Source organism: Gymnoscopelus braueri (genome assembly GCF_963280865.1).
Source record: "Gymnoscopelus braueri genome assembly, chromosome: 21".
Classification (NCBI taxonomy): Eukaryota; Metazoa; Chordata; class Actinopteri; order Myctophiformes; family Myctophidae; genus Gymnoscopelus; species Gymnoscopelus braueri.
The window spans coordinates 44,640,039-44,662,102 of NC_137623.1; the positions used below are offsets into that span (position 1 = coordinate 44,640,039).

General features: G+C 42.4%; 1 protein-coding gene across 1 annotated transcript in view; it reads left to right on the plus strand.

Moving 5' to 3' along the window:
* The window catches only part of LOC308077018 (catenin delta-2-like), a gene marked incomplete at its 3' end in the record, with an annotated part of 629,209 nt that overhangs the window by 350,582 nt on the left and 256,563 nt on the right, over positions 1 to 22,064 (plus strand). The window contains exons 7-8 of the mRNA XM_080417546.1: positions 12,810 to 12,876; positions 21,717 to 21,948. Coding sequence (XP_080273672.1) covers positions 12,810 to 12,876; positions 21,717 to 21,948 — 299 coding nt within the window. The remainder of the gene's footprint in view (positions 1 to 12,809; positions 12,877 to 21,716; positions 21,949 to 22,064) is intronic.

A 22,064-nucleotide genomic window follows, 5' to 3' on the forward strand; every position in this document is an offset into this window, starting at 1 on the left:
GGATGCACGCTTGACGCCAACAAGCGTGTTTATTGTTTATTGTTGTTTATTGTTTATTATGGATCCCCACCCATTTAAGCACCACAGTGAAGACTAGTCTTCCTGCGGTCACACATTCACACTTCACAATCCAATTAAAACATAATACAATGGAATTCTACCATTTCATAGTTAAAACAAAACAGATTTCAGTCTTCACAAATTCTATAATGATTACATATTATATTAATTTTTTGTTTACAAATCAAGAAATACAATATAAAAACATGTATCTGCAATTACTCACAGTTCAAACATTAAACAAGCTAACTAAACATAACTCTTTTACTAATCACGGCTTCCTTCAATTTCTTTTTGAAGCTTGATTTATTGTCTATCCTTATTATATTTAAAAATGATATTTAAAGTGACCACCCATAGCCTGTCTGGTGGCATAGATAGCCATGTGTAGTATTGGTGGGTTGTATCTGTAACAACAATGTGCAGGTTTACCAGTAACCCAGTTAGAAACCAGCATTAACTCCTCTTGCATCACCATTTAACAGAAACAGAATTTTCACTTGAGGCATTCATTGCAGTGTCATCTGCATAGATTTCCATACATGCACTGTTTAGTACACGTGGTAAATCATTAACAACAATTGAATGGGCCTAGACAAATTCGCTGGGATGCCACATTGAAGGGTCACAATCTCTGATAATGTACCATTAAACACTCCACATTGTTGCCTGTTGACCAAATAACTAATTCATTCAATAGTGTGTTGATCAACACTTACAGTGAGTTGGTGACAGACAGTGGTGTAAAGTAACTAAGTGCATTTACTCAAGTACTGTGTTTAAGTACACTTTTGAAGTTTTACTATACTGGAGTATTTCCCATTTTCAATACTTTTACTTCTTCTCCATTACATCTCAGAGGAAAATATTGTACTTTTACTCCAGTACAATTATTTGAGAGCTTTAGTTACTCGTTACTTTGCAGATTTTGATTATTATTACAAAACATGCATGAACCACTTCAGCCCTATATACATTTTGGCCATTTGAAAATAGACGATCTACAAGCTCACAATGCGTCGAGATGCGACGCATTGTGAGCTTGTAGATCTGCTATTTTCAAAAGATTTGTATACAAGTTGAACTTGTGAAATGGGACATTCTGCATAATGAGTATTTTTACTTTTGGTACTTTAAGTACATTTTGATGCCAACACTTTTGTACTTTTACTCAAGTAAATTTTGATTACCGGACTTTTACTTAACAGAGTATTTCTACACTGCAGTATTGATACTTTTACTTAAGTATCAATACTGGTGACAGATATATGCTGCATCGTTTTGTAGCCTTGTAGCTTGTGTAGCTGCCAGGGTGAACGCAGCATAATAGCCAATGCACGTACACAGGTGTGCGTGTAATAAACTCTCCTTTAGCACAGACCATGTCGAGATGAATTTGAGTGCAGTGTGTTCTTCAGAGCACTGTGCCAGCTGAGCACACTCAACATTAGAAGATGCTGAGAACGCTCAACATAAGTCAGGGACTCCCTTATGGAATTATATATTTACGGCAGGCTGTTGTGCTTTGTGTTAAATAATGCATGGATACCTCATCACACACCTCTCTTACTCACATACACATATACAAAAGCATGACGGTCACACACACACACACACACACACACATGCGCGCGTGCACACAAACACATAAAGTATAAAGTAAGTGAGCTTGTAGATGATGCTATTTTGGTTGCGCAACAGCAACTGAGCATAAATCAAGCCTAACAAAAAAAAAAAACGTTTTAACCATAAAACAACAATTTTTCTTGTGACGACCAAGACCATTGGTCCTCACTATTTCACTATTTCTCAAATTCTGCTATACTTGTGGCATATTTATGACTTGTGGTTAATGTATGATTTGTAATGATAATTAAGTAACTAGTAACTAAAGTTACAATATTTGCCTCTGATATGTAGTGGAGTAGAAGTAAAAGTATTGAAAATTGGAAATACTCCAGTGAAGTAAAAGTACCTCAAAATTGTACTTAAGTACAGTACTTGAGTACATGTACTTACTTTCCACCACTGCACGCACGTGCACACACACACACACACACACACACACACACACACACACACACACACACACACACACACACACACACACACACACAACACACACACACACACACACACACACACACACACACACACACACACACACACACACACACACACACACGAAGGGCCGCATCGCCGTACTCTGCATATGGGTAATAACTCAAGTATATGTGCAGAGATAAAAATGGAAAACGACCCCACTAGTCGTGCCACCGGCGCTATTTCCTCTTGCCGTCTGTCAATGTGTTTGTCTTCCCACTTCACCTTTCCGTGTGACAGGATCCAGTTAAAATGGCCGGCATCTCCATTCAGCCGGCCCGATAAATCCACCTTCACGACCCCTCTCCTCAAATAAAGTGCCGTTGGGAAGCGTCGGGCGCCATTGTTCTCACAGCCGTCAAACTTTAGCTCATCATGAAAAAAAATAGAGAGAAAGGAACTGCTGCCCTGGAAGTGACATTGAGGCCGCAGTGGGAGATTGGATGCGTGAGCCTGTGGCTAACCTTTATTTATTCTGGGAGAAGGTTTACCAAGCAGCCATGCTCTTGCTCAGCCATGGCCGGCTCACACAGCGGTGCAGTGACTCACATAACAGCTTTCTTTCGGGGCAGCTGCCCAAGTAAAAGTATAGTGTCCGAGTGAGTCCATATATTCACTTTTCTTTTTTTTGTCTTTTTTTAAAGTGTAAGTGGTTGGCCTGGACGGCGAGTGTAGCGGTCCAGGCACCTAGTGTTAATGAGGGATAGACCAAGGACTGGTTCTTATGTGTGTCAGCAATAGCCAAGATGGTGCATCGGTCAGGGTGCAATGAATGGACGAGGAGACATGAATCCCTTTCTTGTAATTGTATTAAATTCCAGTATTCCACAGTGTTATCAACAGCAGTTCTGCAGTAACAAACAGAAAGGCTATAATTAGTTACTGGCACCTTGACAATTAACATAGGAAATAGCAAATTACCACTGCAGTCACAATGAGTATGCAAGTTATGCAAATCACACCTTAAGCTCAGTAGTTAAGCAAAAAACATCTGCAAACATTAACAGTATTTCTTTTCATACTTGGACAGAACCTTATTGTTGAATAAGGGGGCAGCAGAGAATGACGTTCATTAAATAGATACAGCATTGAATTAACAAGGCGAATTTGGTCACTTTTACAGGCATCATAACGGTGATACAGTACTTCTCGTGTCATGAAGAAATGGTTAGCAAAGCACCACGTTAGCTCCTCCAGCCACATATGAGCATTATACAAATGACGTCGGGTATATGTTTTTACATCTTCTTACACAACATGAATGGTGTATAACGAGGCATTCAACACAACAATACAATAACCATGCATGCACTTACTTTTTGTCATGGACTTATAACACTTGTGAAGATATACTGGAACGTCAGACAATTATAAACTGAGGTAATACTCGGATAGTTTCAACGTAACTTTAGCTTGAAGAACAAAGAACTGGAGGACACGCCCCCATTCTTCCCGGGCTGAATCACGTAACGTGACTACGTCACTCCCTGTTACTATAGTAACCTGAGCATTTAAAGATACATACACCCATTATGTCCTGGCCTTTTTAACACCTAGGCTCAATGTAAGTCTGACAGCACGTCACGGGTTCGAGTCCCGAGCCCGACTGCCTTTGCTGCATGTCACTCCCCATCTCTCTCCACATTTCCTGTCAGCCTACTGTCCTAACAATAAAAGCATAAAAGCCCCCAAAAAAAAAAAAAAAAAAAATGGTTAAGTGGGTTAGTGTCTGTGGGTTTTTTCAATCAATCAATCAATCAATCAAACTTTATTTACAGAGCACCTTTAACCAGGGATGCATTGGTCATGGGACGCAGTAACACGCCGTGCAACCCCTTTTTTGAGCAGGAGCACACGCATGCATCGATTTAAAACAACCCTTAATTCACACCTCAACAAAGTTTACAAAGGCTCACGACTGCCAGGTGACACACCAGTATGAATTAACATAGGAATGAGCCTACATGCATATCAATTGTCCATTGTGTGACCTGTAGAGCAGGTGTTAAGCGACCCACCACTAACAAAATCACCAATACAACACTGCCTTTAACACAACCGTAGTTGACCAAGTGCTGCACAAGTTGATAGCAAAGCAAAAAGAGAAGAACAAAAATGTAATGTATACATGCAAGAGACATACACAGAAACTGTACAATTTATGAATATTGAACCAATTAAAAGTATTAACGAGAGCTTGTGACTAAATAATAACGGCATTGGAGTCTAACAGTCTTGGACATACAAGGTTTCCACCCGACAGAGACAATATGTTTTTGCATGCATACACACAAAGAGACACACACACACGCATGCACGCACAAACGCACAGTTTCCGGCTTTGAATTAAACCGACTGTAAAATGTAAAATGATGGAAAGGATTGCAGAAGCGACTCTTAACAGGCAAGGAAATTGGCTCCATTAACACAAGTTTGGCCCAAGATAATAGTTACTGTGTGTGTGTGCGTGTGCGTGTGCGTGCGTGCGTGCGTGCGTGCGTGCGTGCGTGCGTGCGTGCGTGCGTGCGTGCGTGCGTGCGTGCGTGCGTGCGTGCGTGCGTGCGTGCGTGCGTGCTTGCATAACATGGCCCTGTATAACCTTAAATCAGTTGTGTTGAGTGGCTGTTATATATTAGGATCACCTTAACCCATATAATCCGGGAACGCATCTGTGTCATTTTAGATTTCAGCTATAGCCATTAATTTACACTTTGGCTATTCAAAAATAGCAGATCTACAAGCTCGTAGCGCGGCACCGAGTGCCACACTACTAGCTTGTAGATATGCTTTTTTTTTTTTTTAATCTTGAACATTGTGCAAATCTTTGAATACACATCTTTTTTGGAACTTTTTAAACTCAAATCTTTGCTTCATGGGGGGGTCCCTGGAACAACATATTTTAATGGGGATCGGTGGCCAAAAACATATAATTATGCGGGTCCTTGACCAGATTTTTTTTGCACCACTGGTATAACAACAATAGTTTTTCAGAAAAATTAAGACATTTGTTGAGACATTTGACAGGTACGAATGTTCGATTTAAAAAATATATATTCAAAGATTTGCACACATTTTCACGATTTTTTCTAAAATAGCAGATCTACAAGCGAGTGCCGCGCTACGAGCTTATATCTGCTATTTTTCAATAGCCAAAAGAAATCTAAAAATGACACACAGATGCGTTCCCGGTCTTATTGGATTAAGAGCCCTTCTCGTCACAGGCAGGCTGTAGCAGCTCAGTGGAAGGTTAACATATGCTCCCTGAGTCCCTGGCGGTTTCTGTGGACGAGGCTGGAATACATCAGGACGCTGGGCCAGCATGCCATGTGTGACAAGAGTTGCCAACCGTCCCTTGAAATAAGGAATAATAAGGAGCCTAGAATACGTTGATCCTTATCGAACTGATAAGGGACACACTCAATCAATGACACACTCAATCAATGACACACATCTTACAAGTTCAAAACAGATCATCTGCATCTACTTATATAAAGGGCACATTGCTACTTCCGCCGCTGACGCCCACAGCCATTCCATTCATTTGGACCTCTCGCCTGCTGACGCCATACCCACAGCATTGATTTCGACTAAACACAACAACTACATCTGACATCTCACCACAACACCAGCCACAACGTGCACGCTGAATTTACGGGTGGCGTAGGGCACTTCTCATTGCTCACTACACATTTTCCACCTTGCAACATAATTAATTCTACTCACCACATTACGACCACACCGGACGAGGAAACACTTTCGCACCGTTTACCGTCAGCACAACCGAACGCCAACGGCCACAGCCGAAACAACACGAAGCGGCGGCCATTGCAATCAGCGGTGTTCGCTCGCAAAACTATGCACAGGATAATGCATGGGGGTCATTATTTACATTTAAAGCCCTTCAGGGCGATTAACCACCATTATCCCGCTTATTACACGCCTACTTAATAAATACATAAATACATTTACCCAAAAGTAACAACACAACGAAGTATTTCCTTGCTTACGGCAATCAAAGTATTCCATAAGTATTGGGCTGGGCGGACAAGTACGCCTCGGAAAACAAATGACACAATAATAAAAAAAATCGCCCCAAAACACACTCGCCCCCCATTCTATATACTGCCGATTTGCCTGTCATACCGCCGGATTTGCCCCGGGGCGAGTATTTCAATCGATCAAATAGAATCACTTTTCGGTTATTGCATCGTCTATTTCTCACTTCAAATGTTTTCACAAACATTCTTGAGAGCAACGTTTAGTTGTAAATGACATTCGTTCTTTGTTTACATGGCTGTCATGTTGGATAAAGCATACAACCAAGAAGCGCAGGTTAAATCTCCACACACACATCCTTCCAGTATGATCTTCACCCAGCCAGCAACAACAACAAAACAATATTATGTCCTACCTTTCTTTGCGGTCAACTGTGAAGAATAACATTGCAAAAATAGTTCCAATCCAGTGCGTAACACACAAACAAAAACACCTAACTTTGAGTCACGAGCGCCGTGAATTTATATCGATTAGTCACCCCATGGAGACTTGAATTCATGGACTTTTTTTTTGTTTTTGTCGCATTCTTAAGGCAATAATATGTTGACCTTCGGACCGGTAGGCAGCGGTTCCGGTACATGAACCGCTGTCGTCATCAAATTATTGGCTTAGGAATGCGACAAAAACTAAAAACATATCCATGAATTCAGTCGAAAAAAAAATATTTTTGGGGGTGAACTATTCCTTTAAATCCTCTAGACATGGTAAACTGGACCTGAGTTGTCTCTCTACTTGGACCACTTTTTTTCTCTCTTTGCCTATTTCAAGTTACTTTTGAAAGCTTAAGTGGTTAAGGTATGTTTTGTAATAATCAAAATCCGCAAAGTAACTACAGTATACTACAGCTAATGTTTTTAAATAATTGTGATGGAGGAAAAAATAGGCTAGAATATTTGCCTCTGAGATGTAGTGCAGTAGTAAGTATAAAAGAGAAAGTAACGAGAAAGTGACGACTAGTTGCACGCAGTGGCGTTCCCAGATTTTTGCCCCACCCCCCCCTCCCCCCTCCCTCTATTACCCCCAAAAAATAAATTTCAACTCAATCGAAAACCGGCGAAAGTTGCCGTTTTCAAGATGTTTTGTCCATTATCTCCAATCGGCTCAGTTCAAAGCTTGTTGGATGCGTGACTTTGAGGACATTAAGCACGCAATGACCTTTTCGGGTTATTTGTTTTTTTTAGGGGAGGCGAGATCTTAGTTGGGCAGGCGAACGCCTGCCCTGCCTCTACAGTGGGTACGCCACTGGTTGCACGTCTGAACATAGACCAGCCTCTTCGAGCAAGCTGGTAAAAATGGAATTACTCAAGTAGAGTAAAAGCGCCCCAAAATTGCTACAGCCGTTTTACACATTTACTTAGTGCCACACACATCAACTCGGTGATGAGTAAAGTCATTGGGTTTGAGGTTCAGATATGACTGTGTGTTTTTGCCTGTAATGAATTGGGGGGGAAATAGAGCTGAAAATGTATGCGCTGCTACAGCGGAGGAGACGGGACAATTCATTGCCGCCGTCACTGCTGGTTTAATATAGTTTAAAAAGGGAGAGCGCTAAAAGAGTAACGACTGAAAGGTTATAGTCTAGTCTTTTGGCTCATACATCATTCTGCACAAAATGAAAATCTGTATCACATTGTGGATGAGTTAACAGCAAAGAAGACATTAAGGGCATTGTCCCAACACATTTGTCTGATTTAATAAGGTTTTTATGGCATGAATAATGCATGCTATAGTGTGGCGGAGTGTCGCAGTTGAAGTAAGGACAGATGTAAGAGATATTTAATTTTTTCTAAGCGAGGGGAGCGAACAAGTAGTGATGGGAAGTCATTTCGGCTTCCTTTATGAAGCCTTTTTTAAGTCAGAAGACTTTTCAGGGTTTTTATGCAGAGCCATGACCGTGTTGAATATGCACACCAGATGGTCTCTATATAATCTGTCTTTCTGCCCCTGCTTTTTAATGTTTTTTTTAAGATTATGTTTTTGCTCCTGTCCGAGTCCATCCGTGTGAATAGTTAATATCCGGCACCGTTGGACCAATAGGTGTGAAACTGTTCATATACATACTAGGGCATTAACGACCTCAGAACTCACAGTAAAGTTGAAGTCGAGTCGACACGGGACACATGCACGCGCGCGCAGCGCGCGTGCATGTGTCCTAAGCGCGATTTTTTTTTGGCGGTTCTGGGCGGATTCGGTTCGTTTTTTTCGCGGTTCTGGGCGGATTGGGTTCGTTTTCCCCCCCCCTTTTTATGTCGGGTTTCATACTTTAATTCGGTTCCTTCGGTTCATTCGGTACAAAAAAATGTACGTCGCAGCCGAGGGGCGCGCAGAATGGTCCATGCATATTTATAGCAGAAAGAGGTTCACATTTAACTATAGCCGTACTCATTCAATTCTGAACCGATTCTTAAAATTTAAAATTCTCTATTAGATGTGAAGGGTCTTCTTTCATGTGTACTATTGATCGTTTCGTCAAACAATATCAAGCAAAAAGGAAACCAGCGCCATATAAGGAGAAACCACACTGACACACTGCTGTCCAAATTGAGCAACTTTACTTGTATTGAAAAAGATATCTGTGTCTTCACTTTCACAACATACAATACAATCATGTAAACGTCAGCTTGGCTTTACAATAACACCAGTTAGCGCATCTTTCAGACATTGATAAACCAAATTGAAGGGTTTAATTGCACACCCCAAAACAAGTCAGCTTGAGTTATAATAAAATAATAAACGAAATGTAGCCAAACCAAACATTAAAGCTTTTTCAAAATGCGCTGCCCATGGTCAACTCTCAGAAGACAACTTCAACTTATACAAATAAATAATATAATTCAAAACTCACCCAGATATCCTTTAGAAATAAAACGAGAATCAAGTAATCCCAATAAAACGTTAAATAATATTCCAATGGTATTAAAGTCCACTGTCAATAGCACCAGTAATCCTATTCTTCGTCACTGTCAGTGTCATCCTCTTTCACAGTCTTGGCCTTGCGCTCCTGGTTTTCATGGAGGAAGATGAGGGTATCAACATGTTCAGGATGAAGGCTTGCCCGCTGTCGGGTGATGGTATTCCCGGCCAGAGAGAACACCCTCTCGCTGGGGGTGCTGGTAGCTGGCACAGCCAAGTATCGATGAGCCAGTTTGGCTAATCTAGGGAACTGGTTCTGGTTCCGGGCCCACCATTTAAGTGGGTTCTCCATGGTGGGAATGTGAGGTGTTGCGAAATAATCCCGCAGCTCCTCGGCTGGAGTGGAGCGACCCTCTTTCTTCCCGCTTTCATAGTGTGGTCCAAAAAGTTCCTCAAAGTCACTTTCCAGTCTGGATTTCTTCATCACCGGGCCCGGCGCAGCACCAACGTCCTCAGCTTGGATGTCATCATCATCGTCATCATCTTCGCCGTCATCATTTTCAGCTGCAACGGCAATTAATAACGCTGATCAGTCACTTCACAAACAACCACATATACGCAAGAATAATTAGGTAATAATTACAGCCAAATTGTATAAAAGATCAGACCTACATTTCAATAGCCACCAAGGTAATTATAGTTTTACGAAATAAATATAAAAATGAAAACTAATGATTTTTTTGTATAATAAATTAACAATAACCTGGATAGCTACGAAAGCAGCTGTATCTAGTGACGTAGGCTATTGTGACAAAATAAGTAATTTCACTTGACAAAATGATTAATAGACTGGACTGTAGGCCTAACGTTACCTGTAGTAGCTGTGGCAGGCGCCTGGGGAGGCTGGGGTGGGTCTGTCTCCTCTCGCAGCAGCTTGTGCAGGTGGTCGTGGGCATCATCTCTCGTGCTGGATGGGAGGAACAGCAGATGTTTGAAGCGGGGGTCTAGCAGACAGGCGATGATGGGAATAGACTCTGCCAGGCCTTCAGACTCTAGTTTGAAGCGCGTTTGCAGCTGTTTTTTCACAGTGGTTTTGAAGGAGCGGATCGCACCCAAGTCCGACTCCTGGACACCGAGGGTGGTGTTGATGACGTTTAAAATCACGGGATAGATGAAAGACAGGCCAACGTGCAACTCGCCACACATCACTTTGGTAGCCTTTGCCAGGGGAGCTAACACAGGAATAAGTTGCTCTATGAGCTCCCAATGTGACGCTCGCATGGTGAGGGTCTTCAGAACACTTGGCTTTGTGACTGTTTCATCTGCCAGAACAGCCTGCACAGAGATTCTTTGCTCGTGCAAGCGCTCCAGCATCATGAAAGTGGAATTCCACCGAACCGCACAGTCATTTTGGAGTTTTTTTTTTTGGTCACGTTCAGGTCAGACTGTTTTTTCTTCAGAGCACCACTTGCCACGCATGAGTGGCGAAAATGACTTACAATGCGTCTGGCTGCATTGACGGTCTTGGTGATTTCAGGTAGGACTAATCCATATTTTATTGCCAACTGAAGAGTGTGCCCGGTGCATCCTAGGTCTTGTGGGGACATCTCGCACATTTCCAAGGCCAGGTTCATGTTTGAGGCATTATCGTGCACCGTACAAAACGCCTGTAGGCCCCACTCTTTTATTGTTGCATCCAGGCGAGCTGAGATGTTGACAGCTGTGTGTCGCTCCGTCATGAGAGAGGTATTCAGGACTCTGGCTTTCATGTTCCACCCGTCTGTAATATAATGAGCAGTAATTGTGATGTAAGGCTCCATGGTTGGGGATGTCCATAAGTCAGTTGTTAGCGACACGCTCCTGCCTTTCATCTCCTCCTTGATGCTCTTTTTTAGGGCGTCACACTGCCGGTTGATATTATTCCACAGTGTTGTGTGGCTCGGGACTGTGTAGTCCGGTTCAAAATATTTCAGTATTTCTTTGAAGCCTTCCCCTTGCACTGCAGCCAAAGGTCGCACGTCTTTGACGATGAAATTAACGAGCAAACCCGTGATGTGCTGTTTTTTCTGATCTGTTAGATGCTTTTTTGTGTAGTTGCTCATGACCTTCTGCACTGGACCACTCGCACTCCCACCACTCCCGTCATTATTCAGGTTAACTGGATGCGTTTTCAGATGGCCGAGCATAACGCTCGTATTCTTGTTATACTTGTAGCACTTCTTGCATAGTGTACAGGTCACTGTACGTTCTTCATCATCTAGAGTGAAGTACTTCCACACAGATGATCTGTGACTGTGTTTGTTTTTCTGCGTAGCTGAATCCTCTCTATCCGCCATGTCTGCATTGTTGTTGTCGGCTTCTGTTCATTTTCCCTCCACCGCGCTAAGTACCGCCCCTTGATTTTAGATATGAAGTGATTATTGGTTAAATGTAGGATACACTATCAGGGTAAACCAATCAGAGACCGGGTTTGCAGTCCGCACCCACCGCCGCCCACACACGCATGAAAAAAAAAAAAAAAAAACTTGAGGAAAACAAAAAAAAAAAAAAAAACTTTCGACTTCACCAGGTGGGAGTCGACTTGTGTTAATTAAGTCGACTCAAGTCGAAGTCGACTTTTTGGTGAATGCCCTAATACATACTCCCATTAGGCTCTATGCACAGCAGCCATATTGTAAAGAAATGGGGCCTCATCCTTACTTCCTTCACAGGTGTTACCAATGATACTAATGAAGGCTCTATTCCATTTAGTGTAGCACAGTGGTTCTCAAACTATTTAATTTCAAGGACCCCCATTAACTCTGAGAGTGCACCAAAGGAACATTTGGTTCCATTTGTACACTCTCAGAGTTACACACCCGCAAGGGGCGATTTGGATCCCCCTCAAGGAACCATGAGGGTCCCTGGACCACACTTTGAGACCCACTGGTGTAGCAGAGTGTTTCCATTGAGCGACATGGACAATATCAGGGGGTAGCACCTTCACCCTGTTTGACCAGAATGGAACATTAGTATCATTGGTAACACCTGTGAAGGAAGTAAGGAAGAGGCCCGATGTATTTACAATATGGCTGCTGTGCATAGAGCCTATAGGTCAGGGAAGAACCTCTGCCCTAAATGTTTCAAATTGGCCTCATGGTGGCACTATAACAGGCCGCTTCACGTTTCAGCCTACATAACTCTTGAACCGCGCTCGGGTGGCACAGTGGTTAATGTGCCCACCCAACACCGCAGAGGTTGGGGTGGCGGCAGCGGGATTTGATCCCTGGAGGTTCTTGTTGGCAGTTTAGTGATTAGCCAGGCACACCACAGAGGCAGGTGCTGGAATGGAGTTTTCGGGCTGTATTTGAATGTGACAACGGCCCCTACCGAAGGAGCTTCCCAAGTCCAATATGGGGCGAAAGCCCCGCCCAGTGGCGATGGGAAGCCCCGACCTACGGGGCGGGCTTCTCATCTCCCGTATAGTTCCATATATAGCCTCACTGGCAGGTGAGTCAGTAGGATACAACAGCAGTGACACAACACACAAATGTGTGTGGGGAGGAAATAATTGGCATTACGACTAAATTGGTGAGAAAGAAAAAGGTCTTGAACCTAGGACATATACAGTCAAAAGTATTTTCCCCCGGATTCCTTGGATCATGACGCAACTCCCTATATATAGGCCTCCCCATCCATTTGTGTTTCTTCCAACACTGACCTCTCCCTCCATCATCTCTCTCTCCCCTTGTCTCCAGGTGACCTCTAGCAGGGCGGCGGCCCAGCAACAGCAGCAGCAGCAGCAACAAAGTGGAGCAGGGTCAGGTAAGGTCCTACACCCCCCCTGTCCCCGTCCCCCACCCCCACCCCACCCACCGATCCATCCATCTTGGTCTTTCATCTTTTCCTCTCTTCTCTCATCTTCGTCCTTCCCTGGAGGTAGATGTTCTTCACAATGCATTAGCCTGACGTAGCATGAGAGGTACTTAACCCATGTAGACCGGGAACGCATCTTGACTGTGTCATTTTAGATTTTTAGCTATAGCCATTATTTTATACTTTGGCTATTCAAAAAAATAGCAGATCTACAAGCTCATAGTGCGGCACCGAGTGCCGCACATTGAGCTTGTAGATCTGCTATTTTTTATTTTTTTTAAATCTTTGCTTCCGGGGTCCCTGGAACTAAATATTTTGAGATGGGGGTCCACGGCCAAATGCATATACTTTTGGGGAAATGTTAAAATGACACACAGATGCGTTCCCGGTCTTAATGGATTAAAGCTGACACTGGGGCCAGTGTGTGACAGACAGCTAGGGGAATGGGAATAAGAATCCTGCGCTGTCGGAGACGACATAGTTCCCCCCCCCCCCCCCCCGTCCTCTCCTCTCCTCTGCGGTGCTATACCTGAGATCAAAGATAGGGTTCTCAACATGCAGTCCGGTGACAGCAGGGGATCCCCTCCAGGAGATCTGATAGCTATAGGGGGCATTTTCCTGGGTAAAAATGAGGAATATAGTTGAATTGGACCAATGTTTAATGCATTAGGAGGAGTCAGTGCGGGAAGAGAATTCAAATCATGATGGGTTGAGGTTTCAGCAATGTGTCGAATATATGACCGGTCGAAGTGTCCTTGAGCAAGACACTTAACTCTCTCAGTGCCAAAAACGAGTTATCCCGAGTTTTTTCTGAATGCCCTCAGTGCCAAGAACGAGTTATCCCGAGTTTTTTTTTTAAATACAACAATTTTCAGAACCCAAGATATCGTGATCCGAAGATTTGCTGCTCCATTCACTTCTTGTTTAACTTATTATTATTATTATTATTTTGTTTTACTGAACATATTTTTTTATTTCATTGGCACTGAGAGAGTTAACCCCTAACTGCTCCATGACCCTCTGTGGGCAGCCATCAGCTGGGTTGAGCTGAAAGCAAATTTACCCTGCCTGAGCAAGTAGGTCAATATCATTATTATTGTCTCCGCCAGGCCGAAAGGCATGGCGAGAGTATGTTTTGCCCCCTGTCCGTCCGTCCGTCCGTCCGTCCGTGTGTGTGTCCGTGTGTCCGTCCGTGTGTCCGTCATTTCTGTCATTTTGTGTACAGCTAATCTCCGGCACCGTTGGCTTGATCGCAGAGAAACTGTGCACACACACTCCCTGGATGCCAGAGCAGAACCTCTGCCCCAAATTTTTCACATGGGCCTGTTATAGCGCCACCAGGAGGCCGCTTTTTGCAAAACACATTTTCGGACAGTACTCCTACCGATTTTGGCCAAAAATCCCCCAAATCGGTACACAGTATCTCTATAGGCATTAAAAGAAACGGCTAATTTCAGATTTTTCATATTCCATCCTGATTGCCAAAAAATGGCTTTCAAAGTTTGCAGGAGTACTCCGTTTCGAACAAAATGCCTCAAATCATGAACACAGCATGCAATTTCCGTGAAATTTTGCTCACACATTCCCATTAGGCCGAGGAAGAAATGCCATTTGAAAATGTTCAAATCAGCCTCATGGTGGCGCTGTAACAGGCCGATTCGTGTTTTTACCTATAACTGCACCGATCTGTGTAAAACTTTGTATGCACACTCTCTAGAGGCCAAGGAAAAACCTTTGCCCTGCATTTTTCACATTTGCCTTTTATAGCGCCACCAGGAGGCAGACTTATGTAAAACAATTTTTTTGATATTAAGCCTTCAGATTTGATCCAAATTTCACGCAAATAGGTACACATGATCTCTATAGTCATGTGATCAAGACGGATCTGTTTGATTTTTCATATTCCATCCTGATTGGCTAACATTGACATGTAATGTTTGCAGGAGTGGCCCGTTTTGAACAAAATGCCGCAAATCATGAACGCAGCGTCCGATTGTGGTGAAACTTTGAATGCACATTTGCACTACGTTGAGGAACCTTTTAACATTGGCATGTTATAGCGCCACCAGCAGGTCAAAATTAGCAAAACACATTTTTAGAACAAAATGCCTCAAATCATGCATGCAGTGTCAGATTGCCGTGCACAGCCTAGGAATAAATGGCACCCTTTTCACATTGGCCTATTATAGCGCCACCAGGAGGCCATAATAACCTACCTGACCTGGCGGAGACTTGTGCTCCGAGGAGCACTTTTTCTAGTTATTTCTCGTTTCACCTATACAGTATATCAATTTGCGTCTCTGTACTAATCAAATGAGGTAAACAAAGTCAACTAATTCAATTAACCCATAAAGACCGGGAACGCATCTGTGTCATTTTAAGGTTTCTTTGGCTATTCAAAAAAGTAGCAGATCTACAAGCTCATAGCGTGCTATGAGCTTGTAGATCTTGAAAAATATGTGCAAATCTTTGAATACATATATTTTTAAAGCAAACATTTTTAACACAAATCTTTGCTTCTGGGGATTCTACAAATGTCTTCTAAATCCTAACAGTTTTTTGAAAAAAAAATTCATGTCAAGGACCCCCAAAATTATATGTGTTTAGCCGCGGACCCCCCCATCTCAAAATGTGTTGTTCCAGGGACCCCCAGAAGAAAAGATTTGAGTAAAAAATGTCCGCTTTAAAAAATATATATATATTCAATGATTTGCACAAATGTGACTGAGTACAATGGTTTATGCCGCAAGTGAGCATTTTTCATTTTTCATTTGAATCTGGTTATCTATAATAGTGCAAACTGAGAAAATCCCTTCTAAAGAATTGTCACTTCGAGCACCTCTCAGCTCCAGGTAATGGGCGTGAACAATGGGTAATTTATTCAGCCTAGCCACTCCTCTAATCACTCCCCCATGCTGTCCACTCTATTTAGTGCCAGGGACCCCATAGAGACGCGTTGTGAGCTTAAGTACAGTACTTGAGTAAATGTACTTAGTTACTTTCCGCCACTGCAAATAAGCAGCTACACGCCGTCGTGACGTCTTTGTTGAACGGCAACATGACGTTTGCACTTTGTTCATTTACAGCCTGTACATCTACATAAATGTTCAGATTTCAAATATAAAGTGCTTACCCCATGGCCACATATGTTACAATTCACTTCGGGTGGGTATAAGTACCCGTATCTTCAGCATTGTTCAATAAAAAAGCATTTCAATCCGATCGGCAGCCATTTTCTCATAGTTATAATGTATCAAGAGTGCAATACACCTCCCAACTGATGCAGTCGCGTAGTTGAAAGCAAATGGATAAAATGGCCACTGATCGGATTAAAATGCTTTTTATTGAACAATACGGAAGATACGTGTACTTATGTGGGCCCGTACATAATTGTAACATCCGTGACCATGCGTTAAGCACTTTACATTTGAAATCTGAACGTTTATGTAAATGTACGGGCTGTAAATGAAGAAAGTCCAAACACCAGGTTGCAGTTCAGGCAAGACACTCGCCACAACGAGCTAACAAGGCTATGCCATCTAGCCTAGCTACACGTTGTGGAATACAGTGGAATACTTCCATAGAAACGAGCGGCCTGTTTAGCTGAAAGGTTGGTATAGCTCAAAATGGGGGGGGGGTCATCAAACACACGGAGGAAAATGAATGAATAATCCTTTCTGCTGATCAGATCAGAGCAACTTTCGCTATACGCCTAAAGTTAAGCAACAACGCCACATAACCAGAGACCAGTGTTGCCAGATTCTATGAGAGCAATAAGCAACCAGGTCTAGGAAAAAAAGCCCAAAATAAGCGACTATGGGCCACATGAGCATTTTAACCCTACTGTATGCATCAGCTATTTGAAAATAGCAGATCTACAAGCTCACAACGCGTCGCATCGCGAGCGACGCACTGTGAGCTTATAGATCTGCTATTTTCAAATAAAATCTTGGGGGCTAACTTATAATAACAATACCTGGCAACACTGGCTCGGCTCAGTGAAACCGGAGTACAATGCCTAGCTAGAGACCAATCGAAACTCTATGCAAATCTCGGCCAAGTGTCTCTCCACCCCCCGAAGTAACACAGAGACTCGCTCAAAAGCAGCATAGTAGAGCCTACTTTGCCCTACAAATGTAACCATTTAATGATTTCCTTCTTTAACATTCGAACTGTGTTATGAAAAAAAACGAAAAACACACAAAAAAAAAACTAAGTAAATTTCACATTTTTACTCTGTTTCCACAAAAGCGTATTCAGTTACAAATGTTTACGATTTTTCAAAAATAGCAGATCTAGAAGCTCATAGCGCGGCACTCGGTGTCGCGCTATGAGCTTCTAGCTCTGCTATTTTTGAATAGCCAAATAAATCTTAATATGACACAGATGCGTTCCTGAATTGAATGGGTTAAATGTGTCCCACAGCATGTGTGCATGTGGACGTTTGAGAACCACTAAACCTACTGTAGATTTAGTTATTTTCAGGCTGCTTGTTGAAGTACTGTATATTGACACAGCCCTGTCTGTCTGACCCCTAAACATATACTGCTCTGTAATGCCTGCTTCTATAGCAGCTTCATCCCTTTGGATATCCATGGGTTGAAGGCACAGATCAAGTTGTCTTAGAATGCCAGATGTCTATCTCTGCTTCTCCATCCCATGTTGTCTCGCTAGATTTAATGTGAAGGCGAGAGATTTGTATTTATTTATTTACAAGGCAAGCATTTGACATCCCACTCTCTCTCACTTAGCTTAGCTTAGCATCTGTATCCCGATGAATGATATAAAACTTAGATAAGTAAACCAGTATATAAATAACTTGCAGAAGGCACACACGCACGCACGCACGCACATACACACACACAAACGTACGTACAGTATGTCGCACACACTTCGCACACACTGCATTCAATCTAAACAGTTAGTTGTAATAAGTTCTACTGTACTGTGGATCTGACATGAGGTGAAACCAGTGGTGTAAAGTAACTAAGTACATTTACTTAACTCATTGAGTGCCATTAACGTGTTTCACGTGTTTTACCGCTATGGTGCAACGTGCCATTAACATGTTTCACGTGTTTTTGAAAAAAATAGAAAAAAACTAAAAAAATATATATAAATATATTCACACACTTATTATTTGATATTCTAAGTGTAGCAACAATGAATACTAATCATTCTTCAAAAAAGAAAATAGCATCCAGTTTCACTCTTATTTTGAATTTCTCTGACCGGAAGTAAAACGCTTACTCTTATTTTGTAGGCCAACCGTCCGGAAGTCAAGTGTTTACTCTCGTGTGACTTGACGGTTATTTTTAACGTAATGCACCAAAAACTGGATGCCAACCGCTGTAAAATAAAATGAAGAAGAAGAAGAAGGTTATTTTTAACTCTATAGACACACACGACCGGAAGAGGGCCGCCTACAAATCCACGCCCACTTTTGACACAGCGCCGCTACTCGAGGTCCTTTAGAACGATGAACTGCAGCTCTCAATGCAATCTCTATGAGAGGCATTGTAAAATACCGTAATTTCACTGGTTAACTACTGAGGCTGTAGCGATTTTTTTTGTGTTCTAGTAAACTGTCCCATTCGTTTAATTTATCCTTTTTAATGTCCCATATCTGTCATCTCGATATACTACCCACAATATACTATAATATACTCCATCAGTGTGTCAAAAGTAGCTTCTGAAATCTTACATTTAAGTGGTCGCATGGTATATACTTCACGGACGCATCCCTTGAGGTTTTCAATACCCAGAAAAAAAAAAGTAGGCTAACTCTCATATCCTCTCATAGGGAATGCATTGGCAGCTGCAGTTCATAGTTCTCACGGACCTCGAGTAGCGGCGCTGTCTCAAAAGTGGGTGTGCAATTTGTAGTTCCCGTGTTGGTCTATGCTTGACGGAAGTGAAAAACTAGTCGCGGAAAATCACAGAGTTCAATAAAACGAACGTCAATCCGACACAAACTGTCAAGCTTTTCATACAGAAGGCTTTTTAGGCAGCTTGGCTACATTAAGGACATTTCAGACGACGCCAAGTAAATTAATTTTCAATGAGAGGCTAGGCGTGTGCAGCTCCTCTAGCTCTATGACGCAGCTGGTAGGAGGAGCTGTCTGACACATGCATGTATGCTCATCACACAAACACACACACACACACACACACACACGCACACGCACACACACACACACACACACACACACACACACACACACACACACACACACACACACACACACACACACACACACACACACACACACACACACACACTCATCCCGTGCCAGAGTTGAGCTGGCTTTTAACAAGTTGAAAGTAGCGAAACGGAGCGTTTTAGTTTCAGTTCCCGCTCCCGCGCACGCGCGCCCCCACACACACACACACACACACACACACACACACACACACACACACACACACACACACACACACACACACACACACACACACACACACACACACCAACAGGCGCATGAAAGAGGGGGAGAAACGGAGGGGTGGTTTATTTACTGGCTAAAATAAAGGGTGCTCGCTTATAGAGCAATTATTTGTTAACATTGAGACTGGACGCACAGGTGATTGTTTCACGCAATCAATTCCCAACCTGTTGTTTTGGGGTGCGCTGGTTTCAGCACACCCCAACCCCCTCTCTAGCGAGACCTGACAGAATGGGTTTCATTGTGCGCATACTGGTTGCGCGCATACTGGTTCTTATCAGTGTGACGTCGTCTGTTAAGGGGTCTATATCGTGCAGTCCTAGTTACTAGTTACTTTGCCGATATACATTATTACATTATAAAACATACATTAACCACTTTAGCCCTATTTTATACCTAGGCTATTTGAAATCAGTACTTTTACTTTTGGTACTTAAGTACATTTTGATACTTTTGTACTTTTACTTAACACATTTTTTTATTCCAGAACTTGTAACAGAGTACTTTTACATTGCAGTATTGATACGTTTACTTAAGTAAAACATTTGAGTACTTTTTCCACCACTGGATTAAACAGGTCTATAGTGTTTTGACAGGTGACGATGATTCTCAGCCTGGTCAAACTATTCTAATGTGTCGAAGTCCTTTTATAACTTCAGTTGATGAAGTGTGAACAAATGTTTTGTCTTTTTTTCTGAAGACCGATCCAGCCTGCACTTAAAGCCTTACAAAGGCACAGTTGTAGGGATGTGAGCGACATGATGATTGCAGCTATTAAGCCATTAAATCCGGGAACGCATTCAACGCATCTGTGTCATTTTTGATTTTTAGCTATAACTATTATTTAATACTTTGGCTGTTCAAAAATATCAGATATACAAGCTCATAGCGCGGCACCGAGTGCCTTGTAGATCAGATATTATTTTTTTGCGTGAACATTAACAAATCTTTGAATATACAAATATTTTTGAAACAATTTTTCTAACTCAAATCTTTGCTTCTGGGGGTCCCTGGAACAAAATATTTTGAGATGGGAGTCGGCCGGAATACATATAATGGTTTTACCCATCAAAATATGCTTTTCCAGGGCCCCCCTGAAATGTTGTTTCAAAAACAATATGTATTCAAAGATTTGCACAAATGTTCAAGATTTTGAATAGATCTACAAGCTCGTAGCGCTCGGCGCTGCCCTACGAGCTTGTATATCTGCTATTTTTGAATAGCCAAAGTATAAAGTAATGGTTACAGCTAAAATCTAAAATGACACTGGGTTTCCGGATTGAATGGGTTAAGATAAAAAAAAAAAATAATCCATACCTAGCTTAGTTTTAAGTGCCAGGAATGCATGCCAGATTTTTAATGGTTTTAGAGTGGGCACTGAGATTGGTTTCCTCCTGTGAGGAACATAGTGTAGCACCAGGCCAGTCATCTCTGTTGGCAGCTTGGCATAAACGCAATGAAAGATTCCTATCTTTTCAATTTCTGCCGAGTGAATCGGTGTCCACTGCTACTTTATCAACTGCTGACGAACTTAGTGGTGGAAGAGGAAGTACTCACATTGTTTTACTCAAGTAAAAGTATCAATACCACAATGTAGAGATACTCTGTTACATGTTAAAGTACGGAATTCAATAAAAAGAAATACTATTGGCTACTATTGGCTATTGGCTTCAAAATGTACTTTAAGTACCAAATGTAAAAGTACGTAGAATGTTCCATCTCCCAAGTTTTCAAAATGCATGAAGATATTTTGAAAACAGCCGAGCTGCAAAACGTGTTGCATCATGACACGATGGGTGGGCCGCAAACACTTTCGAGATTTTCAAGTGGGCCTTGATCCAGAAAAGGTTGAGAACCACTGATTTACACCAGTGTTCATTTCGTCACGTTTACAAAAACGTAATAAAAACTACGCTATGATGACTAAAACTATGACTTAAATATACTGACAATTTTGTCAACAAATATAAAAACTAGACTAAAATGTTTGATAGTGGAGAAGAGATCCAGTAGAATTAATACAAGTCATCATGAGTTCGTGCAGGTGTCACAGACCGAAAATAGTTGATCTACAAGCTCTCAGAAAATCATTTCGATGCCGTCACGGCCCAATTGTCGGCTAAATCAACTGTAGATTTAGTCGACTAAAATCTTATGATATTTAGTCGACTAAAACTAAACTAAAAGTAAACATTTCCGATGACTAAAATATGACTAAAACTAAACAGAATTTTATTCAAAAGACTATGACTAAAACTAAATCAAAATTTGCTGTCAAAATCAACATTGATTTACACTACGTTTAATGGCCATCTTTCTTTCTCTCTTTCTTTGGGCCTCCAGGTATCTACTACTCCAGCTCCACCCTGCCGGCCCAGCGCGTCAGCTCTCCTCTGACTGGAGGAGGAGGAGGAGGAGGGGGCTCGGGCTCAGCCTCCGGGTCCCCCAGTAAGCTCCAGCGGCTGGGTTCAGCCTCCGACGCGCCGGGCTACTCCACCATCCAGCGTCTGCCTTCCTCCTCCTCCTCCTCGCCCAGCAAACACTCTCCTGCCACCCGGCTGGCCAAGTCCTACAGGTAGGAAGCAGCAGGCCTGTTTATGTGTCTGTGATGTGAATGTGAACTGGATATAGCCATGCATGCAGTCCTTATGGCCAGAGGAGTGGGTTCCCCTTTTGGATGAGTGGTCCATG